This window comes from Cebus imitator, unplaced genomic scaffold (genome assembly GCF_001604975.1).
Source record: "Cebus imitator isolate Cc_AM_T3 unplaced genomic scaffold, Cebus_imitator-1.0 Scaffold260, whole genome shotgun sequence".
In the NCBI taxonomy this organism is placed as follows: Eukaryota; Metazoa; Chordata; class Mammalia; order Primates; family Cebidae; genus Cebus; species Cebus imitator.
The window spans coordinates 2,912,741-2,925,120 of NW_016107575.1; the positions used below are offsets into that span (position 1 = coordinate 2,912,741).

Genomic DNA, 12,380 nt, shown 5'->3' on the forward strand with positions numbered 1-12,380 from the left:
GGCATTTTTGGCAAAAGCCATTGCCATTTTCCAGTGATCAATATCTGTTTCTATGTGTTGCTGATCTTTCTAGCCTTTCTTTTGTCAGTTTAAATTTTTGTTGAATTCCCTAGAAACTTTAACTGCTAACAGCTAACAGCTGCAGGAGGGAGATGCCTGAATTAGGGCAGGTGTGTTTGGCACGGAGCTAAGCTGTGTCTCTATCAGGGATATAAACTCCAGTCAAGATATGTTAGAGGCTGTTTAAGGATCATTATGATAGCCAGGTGATGCTAAATTGTAATTGGAATTACCTGCTGTTAGCCATTGGGTGGGTGGGGAGGAAAAGGAAGGAGAGGGTGATCTTTATAAATGGCAGGTGTAAAGAGTGAAAATATTTTCTTTTCAATAATGAACTCATTCCCAGATTGGCTAATGGGTATTTTTAAAGCCATGCTAAATTAAAGAAATCCAATTTTCTCACTAGTATTTGGTAGCACATGGATTCACTATGTGTCATATCCAGAAGAGTTCTATACATGAACTGGATTTAGTTGATCTGAGAGTCACTGGAGCTTTCTTTAATCAGAATGGAAATCAGGATAAGCTGAGGTCTTAAAGCTTTGTGGTACTTAAGGGAGAAAATTAACACTGCGTCTTGTAGCCGTTAGTTGGTAGAGGGAAATTCAGGCTACCGTTGCGAAACCTGCAGGTTAAATTATTTTCTCCTCCTAACTTATGTAGGTTCACAGTGTTCCCTTCTGATAGAGCTTTTTGCCTGTGTTGTAAAGTTCTTTGGCTGAGATGGGTGACAAAGATACTAACAAAGAACCAAGACAGAAATTAAACTTTTCCTATTGTGAGGAGGAGACTGAGACTGAAGGGCAGAAGAAAGCACAAGAAAGCAGGGAGGCTTTGAGCCAAACCCTAGAGAACAGTGAAGTGCAGGATTCAGAGGCGAAGCATACACCACCTCGGACTCCCCTTAGTAATGTGCATGAGCTCAACACATCGTGGGAAAAAGACAAAGAAAGTCCAGATCAGATTCTTAGGACTCCAGTGTCACACCCTCTCACATGTCCTGAGACACCAGCCCAACCAGACAGCAGGAGCAAGCTGCCACCCAGTGACAGCCCCTCTACTCCCAAAGTAAGTAAGGGGTGGGGAAGAAGGGACCCGGGTCGCCAAGCTCTGCTCTCCTGTAGTTTAGCTGATAGAGAAAGTAGACTCATGTGTGTATGACAGTCACCTCCAGGCTGTGTATATCCTCAATTACATATCTATTGATGAAAATGAAAAAGAGATTAAAGTTACCAGAAAATGGACAGAATTAAATGTTTTGCCAGTTGTCCTCTCAAAACCATTGGTGCCAGTAACTATTGGCCATTGGCCACAAACAAATCTTAGGTAGAAAAAAGTTACTAGTTAAAGAATATTGGAACTGGGAGGAATATTGAGATTTAGAGCTCCACCTGTGCACTTTACCTAGGAGAAAATGAAGGGCCCAAGATAGGAACTATCTCATAGCTCAGCCAATGTTAGAGATAGGACTAGAAACCTGATCTTTTTGGCTTAGTCTACTGTTCTTTCCATTACGCCAACTGGCTCTATTCTTTGTGTGATTATTTACTAATACTTTCTAATATAAGAATGCCCACCTTCACTGTTTGAACACATTCATATCTGTTTGCTGCTGCTCCTTCCAGAAGAAACTCCTCTCCCCTCCTTGGTCTAGTGAAATACAGGATCTTCTATTACATGTCAGCAAAGAGGAAATGTGTTGATACTTCTTTATAAGCTGAGGATGGCAAATAAGCAAGAGTCCTAATGGCATATTCCTTTATTCTTGTTGTGATTGGTGTCCTGTTGCATCGTTCATGTTATTAAAGCCACAGTCAGGACAGGGTTGCCTCTAATAGACTCTGGTGCCATGGTGTGTGATTCCTAGGCTTGGTATTAGCTCTGCTTTCTGCTAGCTCAGCTTGAGGCACTTAAGGTCATCATAATAACATCCGTGATTCTGACTGCGGCACAGTAGTCATCAGTGGGTCTCTTTAGTACCTGCTGGGTGTGGGTACCAGGTATACCAGGACATTCTAAGCAGCTTGTGAATTGTAGACAAACTAGTATGCTCCAATGTCTATCTCTAGGTTTTTCAGTGGTCACAACACCAACCAAATAATCATCCATTTATTTTTTGAGAATGCCCTGTAGGTAAGGAGCATATAATACAGTCTCTGTCATCAAAGAGCTTATAGTCTAGCAGAGAGAGAGGAGTTATGCCAATAGACACTATGTGATAAGTGTGGTCAGAACACTCTGGACAGATTCTCAGTGCAGTGATTAGGAAAGAAAGAAAGGTATAGGAAGGGCAATGAAAGTTGGTCCAGTTTTGATATATGGGGGAGAATGGGCTGAGAGAATGTGGCTTTGAGTAAGAATACACAGGGAAGAAAACGTGACATTCATTTCATCATTCATAGCTTACCTGAACACCGTGATGTGTTAGCAGACCCTCTGCTGGCAACACACATTTACTGCCTTCAAAAAGAACCCACAAAATGAATAAAGATTAAACAAATGAAACAATAAAGTTCAAACCATGTGTGCTAGAGGAATGGTTGAGCATGAGGAGAAGGAATTAGGAACTATGTCTCTATCAGGGAAGACTTTCCAAAGAAAGTAATGTTTGAGAGATGTCTTAAATGACATTTGGAGTTAGCCAGGCACAGAGGGGAATGGGAATTCTAGGCAAAGGTGAAAAGCATCCATTAAGTTACTGAGGGGAAGGAGCTGCTACACCTCAAAAACGGCCTGTTACTCACTGTGACAGGGGCCTGTGTGTGAGATAGTGCAAGAGATGGGGCCAGCGTAGGTGGGCAGAAGCTAGATCACGATTTTTAATCTGAGATTGTTGAGAGAGCCAGTACATGGTTTTGAGTAGAAGGATTTTTTTTGGAAAAATCATGACCTTTGCATGTAGGATGGGATGGAGCATGAGAGAGCCTAAGGGCTGAGGAGTATTCAAAACATCTCTGTTGAACAGAGAAGAGCCTGGACTAGGACATACAGTGAAAAAGTAAGAGATGACTTGATGGAGGAATTGGGGAAAAAGGAAAACAGCAATCTGATGACTGAGGTTTCTTGAGTAGATGGAATTAAGTTAGGTGGCACTGAGGGCTATACAGGTTTGGAGAAAAGCAGCGATGTGGTATAAAAAGTTGGATAACTGGTTCTGGGGTATAAGAAAGTGAAAACTGGAGATCCACATTTGGATACCTACAGCATTTAGGAAGCAGTAGAAGCCATGGGTGAAGATAAGTTCACATAGCCTGAGTGCCAGAGTAAGGAGTCAAGTGGCCCAGTTAGAAATCTTGGATAATGCCAAGATTTAAGGGAGAGGCAGAGAACAGGGCTTGGGAACAAAACTGAAACGCAAGTGGGAAAGTACATACTTTTTTTTTTTTTTTTTTTTTTTGGGACAGAGTCTCATTCTTACCCAGGCTGGAGTGCAGTGGTGTGATCTCAGCTCACTGCAACCTCTGCCTCCTGTATTCAAGCAATTCTCCTACCTCAGCCTCCCATGTGGCTGGGACTACAGGTGCCCACCGCCATGCATGGCTAATTTTTGTATTTTCAGTAGAGACAGGGTTTCACCATATTGGCCAGGCTGGTCTCAAACTCTGGACCTTGTGATGCACCCGCCTCAGCCTCCCAAAGTGCTGGGATTACAGGCATGAGCCACAGTGCCAGGCCTGGGAAAGTACATACTTTATGAAAACATAGCGTGCATTAGAAGAAAGAGGCTTGGCGAATGATCATTGTTATGCAGAAGACAAACTGCATGGGAAAGGAGGATTAGTTTAGTCAGTCTTGTCCAAGGGACTGAACCAGTAATAATGCGAAATTCAGTTCACTGTAAGGCCTTCCTGGCAGAATCGTCTAGAGATAGAAAAGCATGCTTGGGAGGTGTAAGCTCCCTGTGGCTAAAAGCATAGAACACTCACTGATGACCATTTGGTAGGAATACTGCAGAAGGGATTTGTTAGTCTGTTTGCCTTGCTGTAAAGGAATACCTGAGGCTAGATAAATTACAAAGAAAAGAAATGTATTTGGCTTACAGTTCTGCAGGCTGTACAGTAAGCATAGTGCCCATATCTGCTTCTGGTGAGGGCCTCAGGAAGCTGACAATCATGGCAGAAGGTGAACAGAAACAAGGCAGCTCATTACATGGTGAGAGAAGTGAGAGAGTGGAAGCAAGACAGGGAGGAAGTGTCAGGCTCTTTTAAACAACCAGGTCTTGCATGAACTAACAACCTGAAAACTGGTTCATTACCATGAGGATGGCACCAAGGAATCCACCCCTATGATCCAAATGCCACCTACCAGGCCCTACCTCCAGCACTGGGGATTATATTTCAACATGAGATTTAGAGGGGACAAACATCCAAATGATACCAGATTCAAGCATCAGGGGACTAATTATATTGACTGGGCCTTTAAAATCCTTCTCTGTCCCAAGATAACTGTGTGTGTGTTTTTGTGAGAGGTTGCCTTCTCCTCTCACCATCTTCATAAGTTAAGTAGCAATCCCCCAAATTTCCCTTACCTTCCTCAATCATCCATGCTAGAGCTATTCCATATGGAATTATTTGCCCTCTCTGGAGCACATTTACACCCTCAACCTGTGTGATCTTTCAATAAATTTTCAAATTGCTCTACGTCCAAGCCTAACTTCTTTTCATATGTCTTATCCTAAACTATGTTCTTTGAGATTTTGAAAGGATTACTCATAATCCTGCTATTCTGGCAATAACAACTATATTAACATAATTAATATTCTTCCCTACATCATAAGTGGAGCTCACAAATTCTCTTGGCCCTCATATTTCCAGACTAGAAATTCTGATATTGTCTTCCCCAATATGAATACTTTTTATCTGAACATTTTCTAGGCCCCTTATATTTTTCTTGAGATGTAGCAGCTCTAACTATCTTATGTACAGCATTCCAGGTGTGGCTGCCCCACTGTTTCATATGTGATAGATGCATTTTACTTTCCATATGATAATCAGCCCTACAAAAAATGAATTATCAGAATGACTTATTACAAAATTCTAGGTTCATTTCCCAAATCACATTGATAACTGAGAAATATCATTATCATTTCGCTTATTTTGAACCAATACACAGTTTTCATGATAAACATGCAGGAAAGCTGTGTCTGTCATCAAGGGCTTGTCTGCCCCCTGGATTCCTCAAGCAGCCCTAAAACTCCAAGACATGTGAAACACTTGACTCTGGCAATGACATCATTTTTCTTCACTTAAAAAAAGGCTAGGTTACTGTGTATACTCCACAGCTTCCTTCATTCCTGCTTATTCAATAATTTGTTTAGTATTTACAGTAGATCAATATTAATTTTTTTTGTGTGTGTGTGACAGAGTCTCTCTGTGTTGCCAGGCACCAGGCTGGAGTGCAGTGGCGTGATCTCGGCTCACTGCAACCTCCACCTCCTGGGTTCAAGCAATTCTCCTACCTCAGCCTTCCGAGTAGCTGGGACTACAGACACATGCCACCACACCCAGCTAATTTTTGTATCTTTTAGTAGAGACGTGGTTTCACCATGTTGGCCAGGATGGTCTCGATCTCCTGACCTCATGATCCGCCCGCCTTGGCCTCCCAAAGTGCTGGGATTACAGGCGTGAGCCACCACGCCCAGCTGATCAATATTAATTTTTTGTAGACTCACATTCTTTAATGAATCATGCAATCTGGCTTCTACTTCTACACTAAAATGTCATGGGCAGAGATGATCAGAACTGTGGAAGTCTTTTAGGAAGATCTCACAGGGCAATGCTCATACTATGGCCCCTGTGTGTGCTGCCATACTCCTGAAGATCCTTAACACAGCTACTCTCCTGGCCCCTGACATCAGGTCAGCATTCTGCTGCCTCAGAATTCTTTGGCTTTTCCCTTACCCTTTGGTATCATTCCAGTTAGGTTTAGGCCAGTGTTTCGGTTTTTGTTGTTGTTGTTATTGTTTTTTGAAAGAATCTCGATCTTTTGTCCAGGCTGGAGTGAAGTGGTGTGATCTCAGCTCACTGCAACCTCTGCCCCACCCACTGGGTTCAAGCAATTCTCCTGCCTCAGCCTCCCAAGTAGCTGGGATTACAGGTGCCTGCTACCACGCCTGGCTAATTTTTGTACTTTTAGTAGAGACGGGGCTTTGCCATATTGGCCAGGCTGCTCTCTAACTCATGACCTCATGATTTGCCTGCCTCTGCCTCCCAAAGTGCTGAGATTATAGGTGTGAGCCACCAGACCCAGCCAATGTTCTCTTACTGTATCCCACTTGGAGTGGTAAGTCCTGCACATTTGCCTATTTGTTGGTAGCTGGTTGTAGCCACTGCAAAGATCTGAATCTTAAGGGCTTAGAGTACTAATTTTCAATCCCTTTGCCCCACTTCATGAAGCATTCTCATTTAATGCTATATTTTAAGTGAAATTAAAAACTTTTTTCATGTTTAAATAGTGTATGAAATTTTTTCCTTATAAGGTGATTATTTCTGAAACACTGATGAACTGCTGAATAATGGACTATATATTCCTTAGGATTTAGAATTCACTTCTGTACCACTTGACATCTAACCCAGTATCTGCTATGTAGTAGGCACCAAACAAATATTTGGATGAATAATTGAGGGGAAGTTGGAGCATAAACTCTGAGAATATAGGGTCATTTTTGTTTGTCTAAACTTAATGTCCTTGTCTTTAAAAACTGGAGATAGGGCTACAATTCGTTTTCATAACCGGGGGAGTTGCCCAGGGGAAGGGGTTGGAGCTGACCGAAGTACAGATTGCTGTGCTGACTTCATGAATCAGAATGTCTAGAGGTAGAGACGAGGATTCTATAGTTTTCATGAGAGGAAGAGTTACAATGCAACTAGTTTGCATGGAAACAGATAATCTCTAAGGCCCCTTCAGCAAAAGCATTCTTAGGTTCAAATATTAACAACTAACTTATAAGGAATTTCTTTACTAATGATGTTTGACCTGTTTTTTGTCGTCCTCATTCAGAGCATGCTGAGTCAGTTGACGATTTCTCCAACAGGGAAGCTTCTCTCCAGAGGCCCTAAGCATTTGAAGCTCACACCTGCTCCCCTCAGGGATGAGATGGCCTCATTTGCTCTGGTCAATATTAATCCCTTCACTCCAGAATCCTATAGAAAATTATTCCTTCAATCTGGTGGGAAGAGGAAAATTCCAGGAGATCTGTAAGTGCTCTGTTACTTATGACTTGAGAACTGGCTCTATCACAGTCAAGTGGTAAGAAGAAAGTGTTAAAGTAAGATTAGGAACAAGAACTCTATTTGAATTAAATTTATATGCTTACATATTCTCCCTTCCTTGAATATAAATGCTGGTTTCACCTGCTTTATTGTAGAGATTCTAACATCTTTCCATTCTGATGTGTACTGTAGGTGCATTCTCTATAAAAGAGCAAGACAGAATAAGCAGTAGATCTCTGGCTTCCATTAGGAAGTTGAATGGGCTATGGAATTGCATTCAAGGGGTCTCCTCTGGTTAATATGAGGCTGGCGGTTGGGGAAGGTGTAGATCATACTTCAAAGAGTACATTGCTGCTTTGAGTTTTGTGTGACTAGTGATAAAAGCTATAGAGCAAGGATTTGAACTTCTCTGTGGGTGATGGAAGATTGGCTGAAGTGAAAAAGCACTGCATTCAGAGCTGCTAAAGGATAGAAAGCCACACTGCACTATTCCATAAAGGCCACCTGAATGACAGAAATCATCCAAATAAGGATTGTGCATATTACTCAGGAACATTTCTCTACTATGTCTCTTCAAGGCTTTTTTACAGAATGGAATCACCTCCAAAGTGGGGCAGTCATTTGAACGGACAGCTAACAATGTAAACTTTGCAGAGCATTTAATGTGCTATCTCAAGTTGTTCCTTTGGAATCAATAAGCATGTGTTAATCAGTCCTTGACCAGAATAGGTTCTCTCAACACCATCTCCTTAAGTAAACAGGACTTCAGCACAAGTCCACACACCTACTTTGGCTACTAAGAATTCTATTGGTTTTAGTTCTTTAGGAGTCTTCCTAAATCATTACATTCTCACTGAAGCCAGCAACAAAGACAGCTAATTTGAAATCCTGGCAGTGAAAGTGGTGACACTTTGTAGTATCATTTGGTGCTTCTAAGAGAGTATTTTTCCTTATTATGTTTTTATGCTTTATAAAACACTTCATAAAATATTACAAAGTGGTACTAAATTGCAAATACCAAGCATCAATTTATTTCCATGAATGTAGCATCCTCCATTTGCCATTTCTACCTTGTGTTTCTCCAAAAGAAAAATCTATGAGCTAGATGAAATCTTGCTTAAGGATCCAGAATACAAGTATGCGTGGCGAAGAGGATATCTGCCGGTAACTTGGCTTATTGGAGAGTAATTGAAAAGATGTCATCCTGGGTTAGAGCAGATTCTGCCCTACTTGTAGGCTACCTGTAAACCGAGTACAAAGCCAGGTTCCGGGTGAGGGCTGGGTGTTGGAAGGAGAGCGTGGTGTGGGAGTGAGGAGCAAATGCTTTGGTGTCAGACCTGGCTCCAAGTCCTAGTTCTGCCACTTGCTAATTGTTTGACCTAGAGTTCTTTAACCTCTCTCTGTCTTGGTTTCCTCGTCTGGGGATAATGATACCCATTTAACAGTTTCACATATGTTCTGTGCTCTCTTGCTCCAGTTCTCAGCACATGGTGTTGCTGAAAACCTTGCTCTGTTCCCTTAGCTAGTTCCTGCTCATTCCCAGAATCTTGGCTTATACATCTTCTCTTCTGGGAAGGCATTTTACTCTTGAAATAATTGAGTGCTGTCTATGGTATCCTCGTTATCTTATCCTGTTCTAGGTTCTTGAATTGAAATTTCCTGGTTATCCCTGCCTCTACATATAAACCAAAGAGAAATGAATTGTCATATTTACTCTTCCATCCCTAGAATCTAGCATAGTTCAGGCCCAATAAATGTTAATCATATATTGATAAACTTTTTTTTTTTCCTAAGTGAGGAAGCTGGTCCAGAGGAAGGCAAGGGAGGGCTGCCTGCCAAGGTAAGTGTGGTTCTTTGGCCCAGCTGCCACAACATAGGCAGTTTATCTTATTCTCTCTCTCTTTCCTTTCCCCTTCTCCCTCTCTCTCCTCCCTCCTCCCTTCTTCCCTACCTTCCTTTTCTCCTCCCTCACCCTCTCTCCTCTCCCTCTTCCTGTACCCTCTCCCCATCTTCTACCCTCTCCTTCTGCCCTTCTCCTTCTGCCTTCTCTTTCCTATCTCCCCATCTCCCCTCATTCTCCTACTCTCCTTCTCTCCTCCCCTCCCCAGCCCACCACAGCTCACACCCTTGCTTTGTAAATGTGCTTTGCAGCTGAATTTATCCGAACCCTAGTCAGGGTCTATGTTCTCAGTTAGTTGTTACTTTTTCAGGCAGTGTCTGAGATGTATATTATTGAATCATTACTTCAGAGTATTTTTAAATATTTCTGCTTCTATCTTTAATCTGGAGAAAAATTCGACACTCATGGGGTAGAGAAGTGAAGGGAAAATTAAGATTTTTTTTGTCTCAAAATAGAAAAAGAGAATGGAAAAAAATGGCATAGAGCCAGAGATTTATATGTAAAACTTTAGCTCTTAAATGTATCAATATTTGATTTTATAATGTTCACAGTCTTGGATCTATCCCTCATTTGATAATCTAACCTAAGAAAATAATACTGTAAATATTATCCTCAGAGATGTTTATTGTAACAGCAAAAAAGGGAGAGACCAAATGCCTGCTAATAGAAAAATGGCTAAGCTAATTACAGTTTTAAGTCAATGGAATGTTAAATTGTCATTAAGATGTTTATAATACCTTGAAAACATGCATATGTTCAGTGTGCAAAAGATTCAAAATTTTATATGCTGAATGACCATAACTATCTATGTTGCATTAATCACAGGGAGAATGAAATGGAGCTATAACCACTGCTATTTCAACATTTTTGAATGGTGGAAAATTAACATTTGTTTTTCCTTTAAATTTCTAAAGTTTTCTGAATCAAGTTTTATTTGCATAAATGAGATAGGTTAATATGGTAAAATGTTAGCGCTTGGCTATTGTAAACATCATAGAAAAGAAGGCCACTGGCACGGGCATTCCTTCACGTGCAAATGTTTCTGACTTATGCCTTCATTATTTTACCCTTCGATTTTATTCCTCACTTATAATTCATCTCCTGATTTCAGATAGAAACTCTAACACTATTTATTAAGCATTCAAGTGTGAAGCCTTGTATTTAGTTAGAAACCCTTTAAGGAAAAGAATCTGCCCAAAAAGAGTTAAAACCTTTGAAATTTCAAAACAATTTATACATAAATAGGAAGCTATGAGATATGTGTATTTGTGTATATGTGTATGCACATATGTGCATGTGAATATACCTACTCTTACATGTATATATTTAAAATCTATAAGGAATTAAATACTTCGATAAAATAGGACTTGGTAGGAAGAGATAGTATATTAAGATAATTTTAGACAAAGGAAATAAATAACTTCAATGCTATCAAGAAAGGGGAACAGAGTACATGTGTAGGAGGGGTAGGGTGGGTGAGGGAGCGGTCAGGGAGAAATGCAGATGGTACACTGGCTTCGTTGGGATCTAGGGGGAGGGTAGTCAAGTAGCGGATGTGCAGCTGGTAGAAGGTCTTTTCTTACCAGGAGTTTGAATTTCTCATGGGAAACAATTAGGCATCTCTGATTGTATAGTATCGTTTTGCAAAAATAACTCTTAACTACTAGAGGGGTTGAAAGAGGGCTAGTAGCAGTAGCAAATCCAAACAGGAAGGAAACAGAGCTTGAGACTGGCTAAGGGTAATGAAAATTAGAGATCTTGCTGATGAAAAGTGATTGGAATTTGATTTTGAAAATGTAGTGTAAAACCCAAGATTTTTGAAAGTCATAAAGTTGGAGAAAAATTATTAATGATTGGGACACTGCAAAAAGATGACTTTGGGAGCTAAATCAGCTTGGATTTATATTCATATAAATTTATGGAGATTTTTGGTCATGATAGTTTAATGAGACTTTACTATGTACTTGACACTATCTTTAGCTATGTGTTACGTATAACATTTGTAATGCTGTATATTATCATGTAATATTTAAAAGAACTCTGAGGAATAGTTGCTATGATCTTCATCTTACAGATGGGAAAACTGAAGGGAGTTCAGATTGGCCTGGGGTTATTTACTCACTGGGCAATGAGTGATGCTGCTACTTGGCCAGTAGTGGGAGTGGTCGCTAGACCTGAGCACATATTCTGAACTAGCCAGTTTGATAATTTTGACAAAATCAGTTCTCCAGATTGGTTTTTGGGAAAAGAAACAGAAAACAAATATGTCTATTTGGCTTGAGATGGAAATGTTGGCATTTAGACTTTGAGACACGTAAAGAAGGAGGGTCTTTTATTTCTTTTAATTTGCTCCACCCAGGTCCCAGCCATTTTTTGAACTGAGGACAGTAGCTCTGGGTGTGAGAAGTTGTGTCCCCTAAGGAACATGTAGAAAAGAACAGTAGGCCCAGATAGAGAAAAGAATGTTGAGAAATATATAAGAATTGTCAGTATAGAGTTTATGGAAGATTGCAAAGAAAACAAAAAAGACTCTTGCTACCATGAATTGGGGAGATTCTTGCTACCATGAATATTGACACAGGTAGAATTCATTGCAGTTGCCTCAAAAGTCTTTTTGAAAACTTGGAGCAATTTAGGACTATAATATTGTTTAATTTTATGGCTTACAACATGTTAGAATTACTCTAATTTGCTTTTTATTAAAATACTTTAGAGGTGTGTTTTACGAGAAACCAACATGGCTTCCCGCTATGAAAAAGAATTCTTGGAGGTAGAAAAAATTGGGGTTGGTGAATTTGGTACAGTCTACAAGTGCATTAAGAGGCTGGATGGATGTGTTTATGCAATAAAGCACTCTATGAAAACTTTGGCAGAATTATCAAGCGAGTGAGTACCTTTGAAATGCACTGTAAGTATAAACTTAAATTTGGAGAGCTGTTTCTTGTCAAATTATTTTAAAATATAGCACTGCTATCACTAAAAATCATTTTTTAAAACTGCCCTCCATTATATGTTGTCTCATATTCATAACATTTCTGAGTTTTCTTTTCTTTTTTTTTTAGAGACGGAGTTTCGCTCTCGTTACCCAGGCTGGAGTGCAATGGCGCCATCTCGGCTCACCGCAGCCTCTGCCTCTTGGGTTCAGGCAATTCTCCTGCCTCAGCCTCCCGAGTAGCTGGGATTACAGGCACGCGCCACCATGCCCAGCT

At 40.5% G+C, this 12,380-nt stretch overlaps 1 protein-coding gene across 1 annotated transcript in view; it reads left to right on the forward strand.

Moving 5' to 3' along the window:
- Positions 1-377: 377 nt before the first annotated feature.
- The window catches only part of WEE2 (WEE2 oocyte meiosis inhibiting kinase), a 23,080-nt gene continuing 11,077 nt past the window's right edge, over positions 378-12,380 (forward strand). The window contains exons 1-4 of the mRNA XM_037728270.1: positions 378-1,128; positions 7,060-7,256; positions 9,066-9,111; positions 11,885-12,057. Of these exons, the coding sequence (XP_037584198.1) occupies positions 784-1,128; positions 7,060-7,256; positions 9,066-9,111; positions 11,885-12,057 (761 nt within the window). The 5' untranslated portion in view covers positions 378-783. The remainder of the gene's footprint in view (positions 1,129-7,059; positions 7,257-9,065; positions 9,112-11,884; positions 12,058-12,380) is intronic.